This window comes from Myxocyprinus asiaticus, chromosome 29 (assembly GCF_019703515.2).
Source record: "Myxocyprinus asiaticus isolate MX2 ecotype Aquarium Trade chromosome 29, UBuf_Myxa_2, whole genome shotgun sequence".
NCBI classification, from domain to species: Eukaryota; Metazoa; Chordata; class Actinopteri; order Cypriniformes; family Catostomidae; genus Myxocyprinus; species Myxocyprinus asiaticus.
In genome coordinates, this window is record NC_059372.1 from 16240959 (window position 1) to 16263887 (window position 22929).

At 40.6% G+C, this 22929-nt stretch overlaps 1 protein-coding gene across 5 annotated transcripts in view; it reads right to left on the reverse strand.

Moving 5' to 3' along the window:
- Positions 1 to 22712, reverse strand: part of LOC127419756 (polycomb group protein ASXL1-like) — a 41464-nt gene extending 18752 nt beyond the window's left edge. For 2 of the 5 annotated variants that reach the window (XM_051661454.1, XM_051661450.1), the window contains exon 1: positions 22194 to 22712. In XM_051661454.1, the coding sequence (XP_051517414.1) occupies positions 22194 to 22250 (57 nt within the window). In that variant the 5' untranslated portion in view covers positions 22251 to 22712. Of the gene's footprint in view, positions 1 to 2929; positions 3018 to 19012; positions 19242 to 22193 lie in introns of all 5 variants that reach the window. The other 3 variants (XM_051661452.1, XM_051661451.1, XM_051661455.1) reach the window with 3 other exon arrangements.
- Between the last annotated feature and the right edge of the window lie 217 nt (positions 22713 to 22929).

A 22929-nucleotide genomic window follows, 5' to 3' on the forward strand; every position in this document is an offset into this window, starting at 1 on the left:
CGAGATGACCTATCAATTCATTTCATTCACAAACGAGTGTACCGGAACATTCAGTTCGTTCATGAACGAGGTCTCTTCTCGTTCAGACTCAAATGACCAGTGAACGGGTGTATTCGTTCAGTGGGTGAAACCAATGATATGCTCAGCAAAGCCCGCACTTGAATGCTATTGGCTTGCGCTAAAGTCAGTCTTTTAAAGCAGGACAAAGCAACAAAAATGGAATTTGCATGTCTATAAATGTACAAAGAGACTTTAAAAAGAGTTTTTAAACACAATAAATGTTTTCACCACAAATGGCAGGTCTTATTTTTCCGATATATTCGTCAAATGCTGGGCTCATCTTTAAACAAGACACAGAAAAAGTTCAAGAAAATCCTATATAAACTCAGTAAAAAAAGAAACGTCCTCTCACTTTCAACTGCTTTTATTTTCTGCAAACTTAACGTGTAAATATTTGTATGAACATAAAAAGATTAAACAACTAAGACATAAACTGAACAAATTCACAGACATGTGACAAACAGAAATGGAATGTGTCCCTGAATAAAAGGGGGTAAAAAATAAAATAAAAAAAGTGTGGCCACCAACTGCATTATGTACTGCAGTGCATTCCCTCCTCATGGACTGCACCAGATTTGCCAGTTCTTGCTGTGACATGTTACCCCACACTTCCACCAAGGCACTTGCAAGTTCACAGACATTTCTGGGGGGAATGGCCCTAGCCCTCACCCTCCAATCCTTCAGGTCCCAGATGTGCTCAATGGAATTGAGATCCGGGCTCTTCCTGGCCATGGCAGGACACTGACATTCCTGTCTTGCAGGAAATCATGCACAGAATGAGCAGTATGGCTGGTGGCATTGTCATACTGGAGGATCATGTCAGGATGAGCCTGCAGGAAGGGTACCACATGAGGGAGGAGGATGTCTTCCCTGTAACGCACAGTGTTGAGATTGCCTGCAATGACAATAAGCTCAGACCGATGATGCTGTGACACACCGCCCCAGACCATGACGGACCCTCCACCTCCAAATCGATCCCACTCCAGGGTACAGGCCTCGGTGTAACGTTCATTCCTTCAATGATAAACGCGAGTCTGACCATCACCCCTGGTGAGCCAAAACCATGACTCGTCAGTGAAGAGCACTTTCTGCCAGTCCTGTCTGGTCCAGCGAAGGTGGGTTTGTGCCCATAGGCAACGTTGTTGCCGGTGATGTCTAGTAAGGACCTGCCTTACAACAGGCCTACGAGCCCTCAGTCCAGCCTCTCTCAGCCTATTGCGGACAGTCTGAGCACTGATGGAGGGATTGTGCATTCCTGGTGTAACTCGGGCAATTGTTGTTGCCATCCTGTACCTGTTCCACAGGTGTGATATTCGGATGTACTGATCCTGTGAAGGTGTTGTTACACATGGTCTGCCACTGCGAGGACGATCAGCTGTCCTTCCTGTCTCCCTGTAGCGCTGTCTTAGGCGTCTCACAGTACGGACATTGCAATTTATTGCCCTGGCCACATCTGCAGTCCTCGTGCCTCCAGGCAGCATGTCCAAGGCACGTTCACGTAGATGAACAGGGACCCTGGGCATCTTTCTTTTGGTGTTTTTCAGAGTCAGTAGAAAGGTCTCTTTAGTGTCCTAAGTTTTTATAACTGTGACCTTAATTGCCTACCGTCTGTAAGCCGTTAGGGTCTTAACGACCATTCCACAGATGCATGTTCATTAATTGTTTATGGTTCACTGAACAAGCATGGAAAACATTGTTTAAACCCTTTACAATAAAGGTCTGTAAAGTTATTTGGATTTTTACAAAATTATCTTTAAAATACAGTGTCCTGAAAAAGGAACGTTTCTGTTTTTGCTGAGTTTATGTATCTACACTGTGCACCAGAGCAAAACATTTCACAACTTCAGTCATTTTTACACATTCGTAAATTGGGGGTTACGTTTTGTGCATACCTATACACTTGTCAGTGTATTTTACACCTTTCTCTCCTTGTTGAACGTGATTGACTCACATGCTGAACTGAACGAATGACATCCCTCCTCTTGTTCAATCAGCCAGCAGATACTCGTTCACAAACAAGATGACAGAGTCATTCATTCATTCATTCATTTCAATTTGTTCATGAACATCTCATCTTGTTCAGACTCAAATGACCGACTCGACTAGTTCAGTTCGTTCAGCAGGTGAAACCAATTACATGCTCCTTCACAGCCCACACTTGAATGCTATTGGCCTGTGCTATAGTCAGTCTTTACAGGCATGAAAAGCCACCAAAGCAGTCTCGCACTTCAAATCAGAGCTCATTGGCTTTGAAAGGGCGAGACGTCAGTGAACGAGAAATAAAAGTCAGTGTATGGAGGTAAACTAGAACGATTCATTCACAAACGAAACTTCACTACAATGACAATTACGGAAAGAACTGAGAACGGGTGTGATCCTCTGAAGGGTGACAGAACAGTGCAGTGGCGTCTGTGAGGGGAGAGCTTTGAGGGTGCACATGTCTCCATTAAATCACACATGTGACTAATCAAATATTTATATATTTTAAAATACTGTACACCGTTTTGTCAAATTGAGATCATTAGATTTTTAGCATTTTAAATCGATTATTGACCAACACTAATAGTTCTTGATTCAAAATCGATGCATATAGATCGGCAGAATTAGTAATCGATACATTGAGAAAATGAGTGAATTGTTACACACCTAGTTTTAACAGAAGAATTAATGTGCTTTTTTAGAATTTTATAAAGCTTTACATTTCTGCATTTAAACCCTCCCTCCTTTGCCCTTTAAACCATAAATTAGCCCTGTTCACTTCCATTGCAAGTACCTCATCATTACCTCGATTTTTTCTCTCTTTTAATTCACGAAATTATTTTTGGTGGTAACCAACATTATGCCACAAATGATGTTGATTGAGCTTAACTTGTATTGAACCCAGAATATTCCTTTAAGATTATCTTTTTACAGGTCTCATATCCAACAGTCTTCAGAGTTCATCAACATATGGATATCTGGAATAAACACATAGACAGGGCAAGAAGTTAGTTACAAATGAGGGTTTAAATCTGTGAAAAAGGCTCTGATCCTCATTTTAGTCACTGAGGTTCCCCTTACTCCCACAAAATTCAATCCCATTCCTAGAGGATACATTATTAAAACTAGCAAAAAAGCAAGCCACAAAAAACAAACCATGACTCCACCCAAATCCTGTCAAGTAACCAACAAAAAAAAACACACACACACACACACACACACACACACACACGCCAGCATCAGAACTAATGAGAACCAAATTTTCTTTCATTTAAGTACAAGCCTTCCATTTTTTCATTACAGAAAGAAAGCCAACACACATCTGCCGCTGCAAGGAAGGAACCATCGTGAATGACCAGAAACACTAAAATAGGTGGCCTGCTTCACATTTCCTATTGCATCTAGTATATCACCAAGATGATCTGATTTTCACGGTCCTACAGCCTAAGCATCTAAGGGGGTATTTACACTTGGTTACTTCATGCGTTTTTACTAGCGATGCACAGATATGGAATTTCTGGGCCCATACCAATAACTTAAAGCTACCTGTGGCCAATACCGATATAAAAAAATAATCATAATAATCATACATACGTTTTAATTTTTAATCCTTTAACCTGGAATTGCTAGCTAATTCATTAAAAGCTTCTCATTTAAAAAAAAAATTTGTCATTTAAAAGCTTGGAATTTGGACTTGCTGCTATTTAAGGTTTGGCGGATGTTACAAGAACCAGAAATGTGCCTATTTCACAGATGCATTTAACCAAAATGAGGTGATAAACAGCATGTAACGAATATTAAACAACAGAACACACAATACTAACCATAATCTCTGTATACATGGTGTAATATTCATTCTAACAGACAGACTGCAAGTGCAGTGGTGGTTTGTGTGTTATGTAGCGTGGCATTTTGCTTATGCACGTCTCATTCAGACGCATATTTCAGCACTCATCTGTGACAGTTCCACTGTATAACTTATGAAATGTGATCACAACAATCATAATGGAAATAGGTAGGGATGCACCGATCCGATACCTGGATCGGTATCGGCTCCGATACTGAAGTTTGGGTATCGGTCTGACGAGCCCGATCCAAATCCGATACTGTGTGTTAGTCATGTTCGTTACTTTCAAGTAGTGCCCGACCGATATATCGGTCGGCCGATATTTTACCGATATGAAAACTTTTTTTCAGAACATATAATGCAGAAAACAATGCTTTAGAATTGGTGTCATAGCGTAGTTTGTCCAGCAGAGCGGGCTCCAACTCCATTGTTTACAGAGCTGAGTTGACGGTGGCTCTGCAGACAGGGCAGAGTTCAGCGGTGTCATCATGGCAAGTTGTTAACTAGTTTGTTACATACATACTGGAAACTTAATAAACAATGACCCCATCATTTTCCCTTTCAATATAACAAATATAACATTAACCTTGTCCCTGACAACCAAGTCACTCATGTCTGTTTGCTGTTAGCCAGCTATAGTTTGTCAGTGCAGTCAGTAATGTAGCAGATTGAAAGGTAAACATCAGAGCATCTTTTTGCAGCTCAGCAGACAACGGTGCAGTGGTGGATTGTGTCTGTTGAGTGTTGATTTCACACTATGTTATTACCTAGTTGGTGAGACACAATGCTGGAAAGTAAAATAAACAACGTCCATCTTTTAATCTCCGTGACAACGAGCTTATAGCTAACTAACTACTCACATAGCTACTTTCATTGTTTTCAGCTGAGTGAAAGCTAATGAGTAAACATGTATTCACCAAACTGTTTTGTTTAGGATTCACAGTTTGGTACCCCCTTCAACCGAACAATTCCAGTTGTGTCATTTATAAAATGTAATATTTAAAAGTCTGGTTTTCCACAGTTGAAAGTTTCCCCTGAACTTGTATAGCAGAATACGGTGTAATACCACTGCCACTGTTTATCTTGACTCGGCAGTATTAATTTAGTCAACATCTGACTGATACTAAACAGTACCGATGTTTATTAAGCTATTTATTTTATTTTTATATATTCTCTTTTAATGGTCAGCATTTGACTGATACTAAACATATAGTACTGATGTTTATAAAGCTATTTATTGTATTTTTATTTATTCTTTATTTTCTCAGTGTTCATTTCTAGAATTTATTGACAATGTATAATAAATGTCAAATATTCTTTGATAAAAATATTTAAGAAAGCAGCCTTCTATATGTTTATTGGACTCAAGATGGCGCCGAGTACGGCTGCTGCGTTGCGAGCTCCGACACAACATAGTAGTGTTTTGTTTGTTTTGTTCACAATTCTTATGTTTTTTGTCTGGGATGTTGTCTGCCTTATTGTCTACGACAGACAAACACTTTTGGACATTGGTTCAGCAATTTCACACCGTAAACCGGACTTCAAATTCCTCAATGTCGACCCGCTGTTTACAAACACGCAAGCGGAGCCCTTTGTCTGGGCTGCCCGGCCGCGGAAACGCAAAAGAAAAAGGGGAAACAGAGCCGGTGTTCTCATCGACCCCCGCTACCCACTATTCTACTGGAAAATGTTCAGTCTCTGGATAACAAGCTCTGCGAGCTGAAAGCGTGGATCTCTTTCCAACGAGAAACTGCTGCATTATCTGCCTTACGGAAACTTGGATGTCTGCGGAGATTCCAGACTCAGCCATTGAACCCGCAGGTTTCTCCGTGCACCAAGCGGACAGAGCGAAAGACCTCTCAGGTAAAAGCAGTGGTGGTGGAGTATGTTTTATGGTCAACAAATCCTGGTGTGCTCAGAGGAACGTACATTCTATCAAGTCTTTCTGCTCTCCTGATCTGGAATTTCTCATGCTTCTGTGTCGACCATTCTGGCTACCGAGGGAATTCAAAGCGGTCATTATCACTGCTGTGTACATCCCGCCACAAGCCGACACAGACCGGGCACTCAAGGATCTGTATGGGATTATAAGTGAGCAAGAAACCGCGCACCCTGAGGCTGCGTTCATTGTGACCGGGGACTTTAATAAAGCCAGTTTAAAATCAGTCGCACCAAAATACCACCAGCACATTAGTTTCAACACACGAGGGGACCGGGTTTTGGATCATTGCTACTCTCCCTTCCGGGACGGCTACAAATCCCTCCCCCGCCCACCATTTGGCAAATCGGACCACTCTTCCATTCTGCTTCTGCCCGCTTACAGGCAGAATCTGAAACAGGAAGCACCCACCCTCAGAACGATCCAGTGCTGGTCAGACCAATCAGACTCTATGCTACAAGACTGTTTTGATCACACAGACTGGGAGATGTTCTGGTCCGCCTCTGATAGCGTAATGTGTTTCATCAAAAAGTGCGTGGAGGACGTGGTTCCGACCAGAACAATACGGATCTATCCAAACCAGAAACCATGGATAAATAACGATGTTCGCGCGGCACTTAATGTGCGGACCTCCGCTTTTAATTCCGGGAATGTGGAGGAGCATAAACAAGCCAGTTATGCCCTCCGAAAAACTATCAGAACCGCAAAACGCCTGTACAGGAGCAAGATTGAAGGACAGTTTAACACCACCAACTCTAGAAGCATGTGGCAGGGAATTAACATCATCACAGACTTTAAAGGGAATAAAAACTCCGCCATGAACACCGCTGCCTCTCTCCCGGATGAGCTAAATACTTTTTATGCTCGTTTTGAGGGAAATAACATCGCCCTCGCGGAGAGAGCTCTCGCGGCCGACGGGTGAATATCTGCAAAGCCGCGGGCCCAGACGGCATTCCGGGCTGCGTCATCAGAGCGTGCGCGAACCAGCTGGCTGGTGTTTTTACGGACATTTTCAACCTTTCCCTCTCTTTGTCTGTAGTCCCCACATGCTTTAAAACATCCACCATTGTGCCTGTTCCAAAGCAACCAAAAGTAACTTGCTTAAATGACTGGCGTCCTGTTGCTCTGACCCCCATAATCAGCAAATGCTTTGAGAGACTAATCAGAGATTACATCTGCTCTGTGCTGCCTCTCTCTCTTGACCCGTTGCAGTTTGCTTACCGCAACAACCGCTCCACTAATGATGCCATTGCATCACAATACACACTGTTCTCTCCCACCTGGAAAAAAAGAACACTTATGTGAGAATGCTGTTTGTAGACTACAGCTCAGCATTCAACACCATAGTGCCCTCCAAGCTAGATGAGAAACTCCAGGCTCTGGGCTCGCTGTGCAGCTGGATCCTGGACTTCCTGTCAAGCAGACGCCAGGTGGTTAGAATAGGCAGCAACATCTCCTCATCACTAACCCTCAACACTGGAGCCCCACAGGGCTGTGTTCTCAGCCCACTACTGTATTCCTTGTACACACATGACTGTGTGGCAACACATAGCTCCAATGCCATCATTAAGTTTGCTGATGACACGACGGTGGTAGGTCTGATCACTGACAATGATGAAACAGCCTACTGAGAGGAGGTGCACACTCTGGCACACTGGTGTCAGGAGCACAACCTCTCCCTCAACGTCAGTAAGACAAAGGAGCTTGTGGTGGACTTCAGAAGAAAAGACAGAGAACACAGTCCCATCACCATCAATGGAGCACCAGTGGAGAGAGTCAGCAGCTTCAAGTTCCTGGGTGTCCACATCACTGAGGAGCTCACATGGTCCATCCACACTGAAGTCATTGTGAAGAAGGCTCATCAGCGCGTCTTCTTCCTGAGGCGGCTGAGGAAGTTTGGAATGAACCACCACATCCTCACACGGTTCTACACCTGCACTGTAGAGAGCATCCTGACTGGCTGCATCTCTGCCTGGTACGGCAATAGCACCGCCCACAACCGCAAAGCACTGCAAAGGGTGGTGCGAACTACCAGACACATCATCGGAGGTGAGCTTCCCTCCCTCCAGGAAATATATACAAGACGGTGTGTGAAAAAAGCTCGGAGGATCATCAGAGACTCCAGCCACGGGCTGTTCTCACTGCTACCATCAGGTAGGCGGTATTGCAGCATCAGGACCCCCACCAGCCGACTCCATGACATCTTCTTCCCCCAAGCAATCAGACTTCTGAACTCTTGATCTCCCACGATCAAAATACATCAGCAATGCACTTTATTACCCTTACTCTTATATCTCACACCGGACTGTCATAAATTATATTATTATTATATTATATTCTCTCTTAACAACTGACTATCAACCGACAGCCTGAATGTCAATACAGTACAATACTGTACATTCTATATATACACTACTATATATACTTTTTTATATATTTTTATTTTTTATTTTTATTGAATAATGTGTATCTATATAGTGCGTATTGTATACTGTACAGTGTATGTTATTATTTGTATACTGTTGAGTGTAATTATGTGTATATCAGATGTTTAAATTGTGCTGTGTTAATTTGATGTTACTGTAAATTGGTACTGTCTCATCACTGTCACGACTGCTATGTTGATCGGAACTGCACCCAAGAATTTCACACACCATTGCACTTGTGTATATGGCTGTGTGACAAAGTGATTTGATTTGATTTGATTTTGATTTGATTCTGAGTACCTTTGCATAGTCATATCTGTGCAAAATCTGTGAAAAATCCACATAGAAAAGGTCTGTTTTCGTTCCAGTTCAAAAATTAAATATATCGGCCACCATATCGGTAATCGGTGAATTTTCCCTCTGTAAAATCGGTATCGGCCGGGCTCTACTGTCAAGCTCAAAAAATGACATAAAAGAACCATAAAAACACAAAGTAGTTCATATGACTCATGCATTTTATTCAAAGCCACTGGAATACGTGCGATAGCTCTGTGAATCACAAAAGGCTGTGTTTAAAAAGTAAATATATAAAATGTATGCGCAGCTCCAACACGTTATTGAATGGCGCTGCTCTGTTTACACACACACTCGCAGCTATTTTTAGCCTTCACATGGTGAGCAATATTTGAGCGCTACTCACGAACATAATCTCCGATGTAGATGCTCAAAAGTTCAGTTCACTTATAATATGCATTTAGAATGGCACTGGAGGTACTTGATTCTGATTGGTTCACGGACATTCTAAGGTGTGCAATTATTTTTCAAGACCGCATAACGGTTCCATGTCACTTCGCCAAATTATTTTAGCTATTTCAGAGCCCTACAAGCTACCAAAACAAAATAACCAATTAAAACAAAGTAATTGGTTAAAGTAAATCGGTTAAGAACGTCAAACAATATCTAAAATATCCAAAATATATTTCAATTTCGGTTAAAAAGAGACATCGCGCTCCCTCGCGCACACACACCGAGAGAGAGAGAGAGGGGCAGAGCAAGGCTCCGTTGCTGGTTCTAACATGATGTTTTCGAATTAGCAACGAAGGCTTGAGCTGTATCAAAGCTAGAAACACTTGATCAATACAACAGTTTCTATATGATCTGAGATATCTGTGGGAATAACCTTCGCGCGCTCTCTCTCTCTCTCTCTCACACACACTCATGGGCACACATTATATGCGTAACGCACACACTTAAGGCCCAGACATACTCGTAAGAGAAAAACGGAGTCGTCATGTCAGCGCACTCCATCTCAGTGGGGATGAAAAAAAGTTAAGGTTCATAACGGGAATATGACGATTTTGAAGCGATGTTACTTCTGACGAGAGCTGCAACAAAAAAGGTAATCCCAGAATCGATCTCTCATTTTCTGAGTTTCTCTCTTTCGATCCCTGAAATACAAACTCACACACACGCACAAACACACACACGCACGCACAAACGCACTACCTTATTATTCCAGTAAGTGCTCCAGTAAAGCAGCACAAGCCTCCATTGCTAGTTCTAACATGACGTTTTCGAATTAGCAACGTAGGCTCAGACTGTATTAAAGCAAGATGATGAATGTGTGGCGGAAGAAAGTAATTCCACTCACAAGAGCGTATCAAGGATGAAAACCAGAACATTTTTTGAGATAAAACCCTGAACTATGTCTTAAGGTGTGGTAACCATTGTATAAGCAGAATAATTGACTCCAGTCCATTGAATTGTTGAAAAATAATGCAAACCCGAGGCGCAACGGTCACTCCGTTGCTCGTCATGACCGCATTACCACCTCGGGTGTGCATTATTTTTCAACAATTCAATGGCCCATTGTCAATTATTCCTTATGTGATCTTGCCTACAAACAGACACTTACAGGACTTCCTGGAGAGTTCAGAATGTCAAAATAAAAGCATGAGGGTTTAAAAGTTAAAGGTGCACAATTGAGATATTTGACTATATATTACTATTCTAATATATTATTATTATCATCATTTGTTTACAAATTATAATAATATTTAAGTTGTATGGGTTCCAAAAAATAACTGTGTGAATGAAAAGTGAGCTGATATCTTACAGCTAAATTGTAACAAAAGAGATCTGAATCCTTTAAAGTCCAGATGCAAGTTAAAGGCTTCTTTTCTACTGATACTGGAATTACTGTTAATTTTGCTGCTACATAATCCAGTATACTAGTTAACAATAAAGTTTTTCTTAATAAGATATACATTTTTATTGAAATAATGTGTAGTTAGAGGTTTGTGTTTCTTTACATATTAAAGAGCACACCCAATTAGTTCCACACAATAATGTAAAGATATTCTGAACCGATTATGCAAAAAGACAACACTGGTATCGGATTGGCAGATACAGAGATTTCTGATATCGGAATCGAAAAAGTGGTATCTGTGCATCCCTAGGAATAGGTAACATCATACAGATCAAATAGTCACGAGTCATAACGTTAGAAAAATAGTCTAATACTCATGTGTGCACGGGCACTTTCGCTTGAGGCTGCCTGAATCCCTGCCTGAAGGAAAGACACCCTTGCAGCCAGAGATTCTCAGCCGCAAGTAAATAAACCAAAACAAATTACTGGCGAAAATATCAGTGGTAATTCCATTATTAGTGCGATAATAATATTTTGATATTCCCAGTTATTGGCCAATAATATATCGGCCACCGATATATTGTGCATCCCTAGTTTTTACTGACCGGATTACTATCCAATTGAATAAGCACATACCATTTACATTTGTCCATATCAATGTGTCTCCACCAAACAGATATAAATCCAATCTTCAATTCCAGCGTTATGCAAATAAAACAGTTCACTTTTTTATTATGCAAATTTTCATGCATATTTTGGCTTCTAAGTCAAGTAGAAGCTCAATCGAGTTGTCGTTAGAAAGCGTTGAGCTGGCTGAATTAGTCACTTCCTGTTCCTGCTGGCGCCTAGCTCAAGTCTGTGTTTGTAGCCTGCTAGCATTTTTAGCATTGCTTAGCTTTCTGATTTCAACATTTAATCGTTAATCTCTACCATTTTTCAGCGTGCATCATTTTCCCCCCACATTATTCTCTTATCGCAATTCAACTGTGTGCATTTTTCCACGTGCATCTGCTCTCTATTTTTATCGCGATTAAACTGCGTGTTTTCTCCTCTGTGTAATGGATTATTGCATCAACCTCAAAGCACCGCATATCAAGAACCACCATAACAACAAACAACTGCGTGAGGGATTTACATTGATCTCAAACCCACGCTGCCCAAGAAGAACCACAACAACAAACAACTGCGGTAAGTCATGGCATCAGCACACATTATTGCTACTTGGACTGCATGCCAAATGTTTATGATAGCTTCATCCGTCAGCAGTGAGGGATTTACATGTGATAAATGTAAGAAATTAGTCAGGCTGATGGAGAAGATTAATGAGTTAGAGACACGCATCCGAATGCTAGTGGAGGTCAGTGAGAAAGAGAAGCCTGTAGATATAGTTTCGGATGCAGGTAGTACAGCAAGCAACACACACACTTCGGTTCTCACTGTTGAGCCCCTGCAGCAGGGTGTTTGGGTGATGTCTCGACAGCATACTTGTAGGGCAAAGAGATACCACTCTACCATGCCTGTTAGGATTTCCAATAGATTTTATCCACTCGGTGATGCACCCACTGAGAAGCCTGTTGGAAACGCCCTGGTTATAGGTGATTCTATTGTAAGGAACATGGAAATAGAGACTCCAGCCACCATAGTACAATGCATTTCGGGTGCCAGGGCGTATGACATCAAATAAAATTTACAAGTGCTGGCTAACGCTAAATGTAGATTTTCTATGATTGTTATTCATGTCTGCACTAACGATGTCCGGTTTCGCCAGTCGGAGATCACTAAAGATAATGTTAAAGAGGTGTATGAACTTGCAAAAACGATGTCAGACACTGTAATATGCTCTGGTCCCTTCCCTGCTCATCGTGGTTTATAGTAGGTTAGTGCTGCTGAATGGCTGGATGTCTGAGTGGTGTCCGCAGAATAGTATAGGATTTATAGACAATTGGACAAGTTTTTGGGGTAGACCTGACCTGCTAAAGAGAGACAGCCGCCATCCCTCCAAGGAAGGTGATGCTCTCCTCTCTAATAATTTGGCTCATAGTCTTAATAGTGATAGTGTTTGACAAACTGGGGCCCAGGTCAGGAAGCAGACAAACTGGCTAAGCTGAACGTATGCTAGCTGCCTTGAGACATCACACAGGTCACACAAACTACAACACATGGAAACTGTATCACTTAGATATCATATAGAGACTATGTCTGTTCTCCAAACTACCAAACACAAAACTCTCACAAAGTCATTTAGAAAAAATGTATATCAAACTTGAAAATAAAAACAAATTGAAGATAAACATCACATAAAAGGTAGGGCTAGTAAATATTAGATTGCTTTCATCCAAAGCACTAATTGTAAATTAAATTATTACAGATCATAGTTTAAATTTGCTCTGTTTGACTGAAACATGACTTAAACAGGATGAATATATTAGTAGGGCTGCAACTAACAATTATTTTGATAATTGATTAATCTTTGATTATTTGTACGATTAATCGATTAATCAGATAAAAAATGTAATTGTATTTCCCGTATTTTATTAAAATACTAATGATAAAGGGCGTGATTTGGTTTGATTTACAATACTGAATTCACGATTCTATACTCTCACAAAATTTGAACAAAGCTTGAATCATGAAAAGTTAGGTTTGATTTTATTATTACTTTCAGGACATATGCGAAACAGTTCCTTTACTTGTAAAACCTAACAAAAAGTGCTCATCATTAAAAAGTAAAATGATCCATAGGGCATGGAGTGGGACAAAAAAAATTCAGCCCAGCAGAGGGCAATAGTGACACGAGAATAGAAATAGTAATTCTGCCCAACTGAAAAATACATAATTATGTTAGATACTAGGGGCGTAATGGTACACAGAAGCCTCGGTTTTGGGGTCACGGTTCGATACGAGTTCAGTACAACATGAAAAAGCAACAAATCCCAAATGCTAGGTTTCTTTTCATTTATTTTGAACAGACAGTAGTGCAAATTACAGTTTGTTCCACCTTGCGGCACTTAGTCCCCCCTGAGGTAGTTGGTACAGTACAGCCTCCTTTAGTGTATTAAGCACTAAGCAGTAAACAGAATGCACTCTTGCATAGGCCATATATTTTTGTAGGGTTGATAAAAAACAAAAAAGTATTTGGTCACAATCAGCTACAAAACTGAAAAGCATCTCTACTGTTATAAAAGTACAAAATAAATAGAATAATGAAAAATAAATCTTGTGCATTAGGAGAAGCCATTCTTGTTTTGGGTTTGTGCATAGATGGTCTCTTCTCCTCTTTTTCCTGTTGTGGCAGTTAGCAAACAGCGTCGCATTACCGTGCGTGCCCCCTTCTGGATTGGAGTGTGGATCGCCTGTGACTGACTCAGATGTATTCTTCATCTGACTGCATGCACCGAACCATGACGTCAGCACCAAGACGGTTCGGGACGAATACATGTACCATTACACCCCTATTAGATATATACAGTGCATCCGGAAAGTATTCACAGCGCTTCACTTTTTCCACATTTTGTTATGTTACAGCCTTATTCCAAAATGGATTAAATTCATTATTTTCCTCAAAATTCTACAAACAATACCCCATAATGACAACATGAAAGAAGTTTTTTTTTGAAATCTTTGCAAATTTATTAAAAATAAAAAAAGAAAAAAAAAAAATCACATGTACATAAGTAATCACAGCCTTTGCCATGACACTCAAAATTGAGCTCAGGTGCATCCTGTTTCCACTGATCATCCTTGAGATGTTTCTACAACTTGATTGGAGTCCACCTGTGGTAAATTCAGTTGATTGGAAATTATTTGGAAAGGCATACACCTGTCTATATAAGGTCCCACAGTTAACAGTGCATGTCAGAGCACAAACCAAGCCATGAAGTCCAAGAAATTGTCTGTAGACCTCCGAGACAGGATTGTATTGAGGCACAGATCTGGGGAAGGGTACAGAAAAATTTCTGCAGCACTGAAGGTCCCAATGAGCAGAGTGGCCTCCATCATCCTTAAATGGAAGAAGTTTGGAACCACCAGGACTCTTCCTAGAGCTGGCCGCCTGGCCAAACTGAGCAATCGGGGGAGAAGGGCCTTAGTCAGGGAGGTGACCATGAACCCGATGGTCACTCTGACAGAGCTCCAGCATTTCTCTGTGGAGAGAGGAGAACCTTCCAGAAGAACAACCATCTCTGCAGCACTCCACCAATCAGGCCTGTATGGTAGAGTGGCCAGACAGAAGCCACTCCTCAGTAAAAGGCACATGACAGCCCGCCTGGAGTTTGCCAAAAGGCACCTGAAGGACTCTCAGACCATGAGAAACAAAACTCTCTGGTCTGATGAAACAAAGATTGAACTCTTTGGCCTGAATGGCAAGCATCATGTCTGGAGGAAACCAGGCACCGCTCATCACCTGGCCAATACCATCCCTACAGTGAAGCATGGTGGTGGCAGCATCATGCTGTGAGAATGTTTTTCAGCGGCAGGAACTGGGAGACCAGTCATGATCGAGGGAAAGATGAATGCAGCAATGTACAGAGACATCCTTGATGAAAACCTGCTCCAGAGCACTCTGGACCTCAGACTGGGGTGAAGGTTCATCTTCCAACAGGACAACGGCCCTAAGCACACAGCCAAGATAACAAAAGAGTGGCTACGGGACAACTCTGTGAATGTCCTTGAGTGGTCCAGACAGAGCCCAGACTTGAACCCGATTGAACATCTCTGGAGAGATCTGAAAATGGCTGTGCATCGATGCTCCCCATCCAACCTGATGGAGCTTGAGAGGTCCTGCAAAGAGGAATGGGAGAAACTGCCCAAAAATAGGTGTGCCAAGCTTGTAGCATCATACTCAAAAAGACTTGAGGCTGTAATTGGTGCCAAAGGTGCTTCAACAAAGTATTGAGCAAAGGCTGTGAATACTTATGTACGTGATCTTTTTTTGGTTTTTTATTTTTAATAAATTTGCAAAGATTTCAAACAAACTTCTTTCATGTTGTCATTATAGGGTATTGTTTATAGAATTTTGAGGATAATGAATTTAATCAATTTTGGAATAAGGCTGTAACATAACAAAATGTGGAAAAAGTGAAGCGCTGTGAATACTTTCCGGATGCACTGTATGCTTGCACACTGTCACTGATTACATACATTTAAGGATTTTAATATTATAGTTTCTAAAATAATATTTTCACTGATTACATGTTTCTAAACTCATTTTATTTTTTTTAAATAATTTTTGCCATAGGATAAATTTACTAGCGAGATCAGACATTACAGGCATCAGACATTCAGGCATTATCAGGACTTTCAAATATCAGGACCGTTAGGCATTATTATACATTATATTCAGCACTGTATACAGTTTAATATTGTCATCTGTAAACCCCGTGCAAATTCACTCTTGTGCTGAAAAGACTCATCCCGGTGCTCACTGTATTACATGAGCAGGACAACCAGCACACCTTGACTGCTGAGACTTCAGTCTGATATCCATGAAAGCTGCACAATGATTACATTGAAACTGAAATCGTGGTATGACGTTGGACAGTTTAATCAAAATGATTGCGCTCCCTTTCTCCACTGCAATAGGTTTGATTGATGCGGATGCGCAAGCTTGCTCGCTCAGAGTTTAACGGAGACTCGCTTGTGGTAAGAATAAACAGTTTTGTGAAATACGTGGCTGATTTTGAATTTATAACACGTTTTTATTATAAAACATAGAACAGCATTCTTCCATCTCAGAAGTATTGCTAAGATACGACATATGCTCTCCATTTCTAATGCCAAAAAACTCAATGCGTTCATGACCTTAAGACTAGATTATTGTAATGCATTACTGGGAGGATGTCCTGCAGGTTCCATAAATAAACTTCAAAATGCAGCAGCTAGAATGCGACTAGAACCACGAAATATAATCATATCAGCCCAATCTTAGCGTTGCTACATTGGCTACCTTTCATTTTAAAATAGTTCTTTCAAACTACTTACAAAGCCTTGAATGGTCTAGCTCCACAGTATTTGTGACCTTCTATCATGCTATATTCCATCACGTTCACCAAGATCGCAAAATTCTGGCCTGTTAATAATACCTAGAATATAAAAATCCACAAAATGAGGTAGATCCTTTTCTTATTTGGCTCCTAAACTATGGAATAGTCTTCTGAAGATGGTGGGCACTCAGTTTAAATATAGACTAAAGACTCATCTTTTCAGCCAGGCATACACCTAATTTATCTATTAACTCAAAGTTATGCTGCATTAGTTAGGTCTGCTGGAACCGGTAACACATCTCACATCTCATATAATCCTGTTTTAAAGTGAATGGCATCTACACTAATTATTATTCTATTTGTTTCCCTGTCTTAACCTCGGGATACATATTCTAAGGTTACCAGAGCCTGCCAGATCCAGCTCTGGTCCTGCCTGATGTCCGACTCCCACTACTCTTTGTTGCTGAGTGATGACAACTAACTGCAGCCTGTGCCAGCCACATATCACCTTAGTCTACTACGATGGACTTCACAGAGGATGAACTGATGCCAACACAAACCATCAGATATGGGATACTTTACTGGACACTGCCTGAAACTTGGACTTAAAATGGACTCCACCGGAAATTAATCTGCCACAAGCTTACTGTCGAATGGCAGTGCACCTTACTGACTTTTGTCTGCATCACCTTGGTCAAAGGATGGACTACACTCTTAAAATGGAATACGTAGATAATAAATTAATTGCAGCCTTCATCAGCCAAATAACAATAGACAGTGCATCTGTTTGCACTTCCACAGTTAATTAAGAATGTAAATTCTAAGACATTAGTCATTAATCTTACAGTTAAAGCTGCACTATATACAGTTTTTTGGTTAAAAATGAACAAATTGTCATTACTGATTGAGTACATAAACAATCAGTGTTCAAAACAATGTTCTTACTGTACCCCGATTCACTATGGTAAGCCTACAACAATGATTTGTATTTTGAGCTGTCGGGTCAGATTTCCATGTACATAGGAAAGAAGAGCCGCTGTTTTAGTTCGCGAGTAGCCGTTATAAAGGAGAAAGAAACTACAGTTCAGTCAGTCACACACACAATCGCAGCAATCTGGATGGATTTTTATTTACCTGCTATAATGCTTGGATATTTTGTCTAGTAGGGTTGTTGAAGCTAATATTGCTTGTCATGCTTGTATGAATCAATTCTCATGTGTTAACCGATCGCAATGTATTAATGTTGTCGGGGGAATTTATTGTGACATCTTTACTAATATTTATGACTTCTGAAATTGACTTCTTGTTACTGTTATATTGCATTTTTAAGCATATTATTTTCATGTTTAATAAAAATATATTTTATCCCCATCATTATAGAATCCTTGTTTTATGTTTTGTTTATGTGAGCATTGCATAGACATACTATTTTAGTATTACGGTTCACTTGCATTATCAACTGAGGCTTTACAATATAATATAACAATAATAAAGTCTCCAATTGAACTTGTTTCAGCCATATCATGAGTATCACCTCTTAAATAGATGTAGTACAACACAAACATTAATAGTAGATAAAACACTTGAAAGATTACATTAAAATCAACTGGTAGTGATTGAGTCCTCTTTTCTCTTTGTAAAAGCGCTTTGAGTGTAGTGTAAGAAAAGTGCTACAAGTGTAAAATTCATTCATTTAATATATGTGAATACAAGTGTTGTTTATCATCAAAGCAGCATTTCATTAACATGAAAACAGCACATTACTACTCCAGCTCTGAATATCTCCAGTCATGATCACACACAGGCAAAGCTCAAATCATGAGATTCATCCACCAGAAGGGCAGTGCAGAAACATGATTAAAGTAAATGATGAATTGCTTGCAATTTAAGTTTCAACCACAGATGTCGCTAGAGTGCACAAAGTTACATAGTGCAGCTTTAATACAATATCTTTTTGTTTAAACATCGGCCCCAAACACTTACTTAGTTTACTAATTTTAAATCTTGACTTGTACTACACAACTAATTTTAGCATTATATTCATGATGTTTAGCCAGAGTAGAACTGGCCCCCACAGTTAGCCTGGTTCCCCTCAAGGTTAATTTTCTCCTTTAACCAACATCTTATGGAGTTTTGTGTTCCTTCCCTCCCCTTTTCTCCACAATTTGTCATGCCCAATTCCCAGTGCGCTCTAAGTCCTCGTGGTGGCGTAGTGACTCGCCTCAATCCGAGTGGTGGAAGACGAATCTCAGTTGCCTCCGCGAATCTTATCACTGGATGCACACAGAATGCAGCGTCTTCAAAACTGAAAGCGATTTGAAAACAGACGGTTCAGACAGTCACAAAAAAAAAAAAAAAACGGGTGCATGCTTACTAAGATTACTACGGTAACCTGAAGAACAGACAGACACGTGTTGTGCCCATTCTTTCTTTGAATTGGGCATTCAGCAGCCAAAGATGTTTGTCAGAGATGTTATTATATATACAGTTATGCACGTCACTGCCCCTCTAGTACTCGCCGAGTACTCGAGTAGACAAAATGACCAACTATACCCATCCCTAATAGGTAATGTGCATGCACATTCAAGGTGATTGATTGAGATGTCTCTAAAAGGTGAACAGCTCTTTTACCTGTAAGGCGGGGCTTCCTTTCTACATTTGTTAAGTTTGGCGTTCCAATTTCTCACATTCATTTTAATAGAAGTGACCAGTCTCTGCTAAATAGTCTTTTCCAAGTGACTTAGCCCAGTGCACATGTGTGTGAGTATCCCCCTCCCCCCGAGGCTTGTCGGAGGAAAGATGCGTCATGCACGTCAGCTGCTCTCATTGTCAGTGTTTAGTTTCAGTTTTCATCAGCGATCTGCATCAAATAAATAAAGAAAAAAGTTCCATCTCTCAAACAATGTCTGTTTCTTACTTTGTTATTATCTATTGCATGGCCCTATACAAATACTCGGTAACAGCTGTGATTTTTCACATTTTCCTTATGCTGACGTAGTTCTGTTTGGGCGGAGTAAAGTTTACACATGTGGCTTGAACAGCCAGATACATTTACACTTGCCCTGAGTTTCGCCTTAAATGCGTCTCTGGAGGTGGTTTGAGTGATCGGATTTATATCCATCTTAAATCAGTCATGAAGGGCATTTACACCTGGTCTTTTCATTATCGGATAGCTATTGGATCAGTAAAAATTGATGAAGTGACCAAATGTAAATACCCCCTTACTGATTCCCAAAGCTGTCTTTCACAACACCCATTTTGTTTCAAAGTCATTAAATAATTTACTCACCCTCAGGCCATCCAAGATGTATATGATCTTCTTTCTTCATCAGAACAGGATTTAAGATTTTTAGGAAAGTATCCCAGGTTTTTAGCTTCATCCTGTGCAAGTGAATGGACACCAATTTTTGATCCAAAAAGTACACTTAGTCAGCATCAAAGTAATCCACACGACTCCAGCCGATCAAGTAATATCTTCTGAAGTGAATCGATACGTTTGTGTGAAAAACGAATTGCTAATTAAAACTTAAAAATAAGTGTTCTGCAGAAACAAAAAATAATAATAAACGCTTCCTGTAAACACTCAATGCCTTACATCACTGTTGTGTGACGTCATCACGTTGCCACGTTCACGCGAGAATTCAGAAGTTCCGCTCTGTTTACCACAGAGGAATGTACTTCACGCGAGAGTTTGGTCAATTCAAATAGCTACAGAGAGCTCGTGGAAGCGCCGATTTAAAGTTAAAAAAAATTTAAATTAGCCATTTGTTTTTCACACAAACATATCGATTAACTTCAGATGACATTACTTAATCGACTGGAGTTGTGTGGATTACTTTGATGCTGCCCAAATATGCTTTTTGGACCATCAAAAACTGGAGCCCATTCACTTGTATTGGATGAAGCTAAAAACCTGGGATACTTTCCTAAAAATCTTAAATCCTGTTCTGATGAAGAAAGAAGGTCATATACATCTTGGATGGCCTGAGGGTGAGTAAATTATCAGCAAATATTTGTTTTTGGGTTAACCATTCCTATAAAGTATTCATATGAAAATCTATTTGGGTGCGAGTGTGCAGTGCACTTGCCCCGCATCTCCCTGAGAGCCTGTCCCATTAGCATTGGAGAGGAACTGGTAGCTGACTACATGCCCATACCTGCTTCACAAATCTCAATCACTCACACTGTGTGATGCCTGCAAAAAAAAAAAAGCATAGCCTGAAATTTGTTTGGTTGGTATGATTTGGGTTGGGGACATTAACTGTCTGTAAAGTATTTAGATGATAGAGATTACATTTCTAAGCAGGCATATTAAATCAGACATGACATTACTGTGTTACATAAAATACAGGTTCTAAACTATGACATATATGCACACACTACAGAATTGTATGATGTGAGTGGTGATTGTCTAGCACAAATGATCACCACCCAAATCAGCAACTGGGATTCAAGATATACTTTCAACAGATTACACTGTCTGTAGCTGCAGTTGACCTCTTTTTTTCCTAATCTTGAATTTGTCATGTGCAAAATTGCAGCAATGGTCTTTGTGTCAATCAAAATAAACTGAGAAACTGTCAAAACCACCTAGGAAAAAACAAAGACCTGGAAGCGATGACTATAAGCACCCAAAACTAACCAAAAACCCAGACAAAGGCTTCATGAATTCAGCTGCAAAGACTTAATGCATCTGCGACACTTGTTTCTGACACAAGGCCCGCTTCTGTGTCACATAATATATAGGCCTAGTTCGGTTTCTACTAAAAATCTCCTGTAACTAAAGCACAAACAGGTCAAACTCATGAAGCGGTAAATATGTAAATTGATCTAGCTGAAACGTCAGTATTGGCTGCAAGATCTTTTGTGTGCAAAACAACAGTGACTGAGACATCTTTTCCATGGGATGTAATGTAATAACTGAATCATGACGATGCAGATCAAATAGGACAAACATCTTTCCAGCAGTGTTAACCACAGGGTGTAAAGTAAGATAGGATGTTTTGCACCAGTATGTCCTAAAGATCAATAATAAAAATAATAATGTATACACGTACAAACCACCACTGTGAAGAATAAAGGGAAAACCCTGTTTTCCAAGCAGCTGCACTGTTGTTTTGTCTTCACATATTAAATGGAAAACATAAATCGTTTTGCAATTGTGCGTATGTTTTATACAGATATTAAGCATGAAATGCCCATTCACCCTATTAAAATTGTATCTAGTATGGAAGGCTTATTATCAATGGATCACGAACTGTATGGAAATACCCGGCCTACCATTCTAACAGCTATTGCCTAAAACAACAAACAAGAGACACAACCGCGCATTTCAGATGAACTGGGACACACCTTTGTTAAAACTGGGCTTTCGTGGAATATAAAGATATAACGCTTGTGTCAAAAAATGTTTTAGCATTACCCTCAACTAGCTAGAAGAAGCCCTGCAAACAAAGGGTCAAACAGGCAATGCTGCTAATAACGCTAGGCTACCAGCAAACCGGACTCTATTATTCAGTAAAAACACATCCGCTGTAAATGTAATTCTTATGGTGTCTAGAGGGGAGGCATTTCACTTGGCATCGTGGATTAAAAGCCATGTCCACGCAAAGGCAAAAGCCGGGATATGAAACACATCTAACACTCCCTCTACTTCACAAACATCAGCAGCGGGCGGCGGCGCGTGAGTCCAACCCGAAAACAGCTCGAGCACAGCGCGAGACAGCTTTGTTTGTGACTCCGGTAAACCACAACAAACCACACGCAAATGGATTAAACCGCTGCAATTTAGTTAAAATGATTAACATATTACCATGCGAGCTGCCTCTGCCCACGTGCGCTCCTTCTTTCTCTTCTGTTTGTCCTTCATTTCCTCAGTGTTGTCTCGCGGGTGCGGATTCTCTGCAGTAGCCTCAGCTCGATTCGGCGGATATGAAACGTGTGCGTGTTTTACGGCAAAAGCCCGCTAGCGTGCTAGGCTAGCTGAAATACCAAAAGGTCTCAGATTCCTTTTCTCTCAACTGGGAAAATGTAATTGCGTATTCACTCCGTTTATTCTAGCGCGCTATGTCAAGTAAAGCGATCGGTTGTTGCAGCAGCGCCGTTGTGCACACAGTCCAGGTAATTTGTAACGTCTTGCTGGTTATATAGTGGTAAACACAGACATGGGACAGAACAGGCGAGCCCCAGCAGCCACTACTAACGCCTTTGGCATACTGCAGGAAATCCTCACTTTGGAATGCAAGACGAGGAGAACACAACAACGAGGTCAAAGGTCAAACACACTGCAGGAATGCAACACAAAAACAATTCTCCCCATCCCCCTCTTCACTCGCTCCTAAAGCCACGGCTCATCAGACGCATCTGACGGTCTGTGAGGACACGCCCATTGTTATGTGCGTCGAGACATGTAAATTAAGCACAAAAACGAAACCGTCTAGAATTAATTTTTGTGCTCTGTAAAGTTTCTCCAGAAGTTTATTGCATTCAACAAACTACTACTCACAAACTTAATATTTAAATAGCGTCATTTAAAGTAACAGACACGG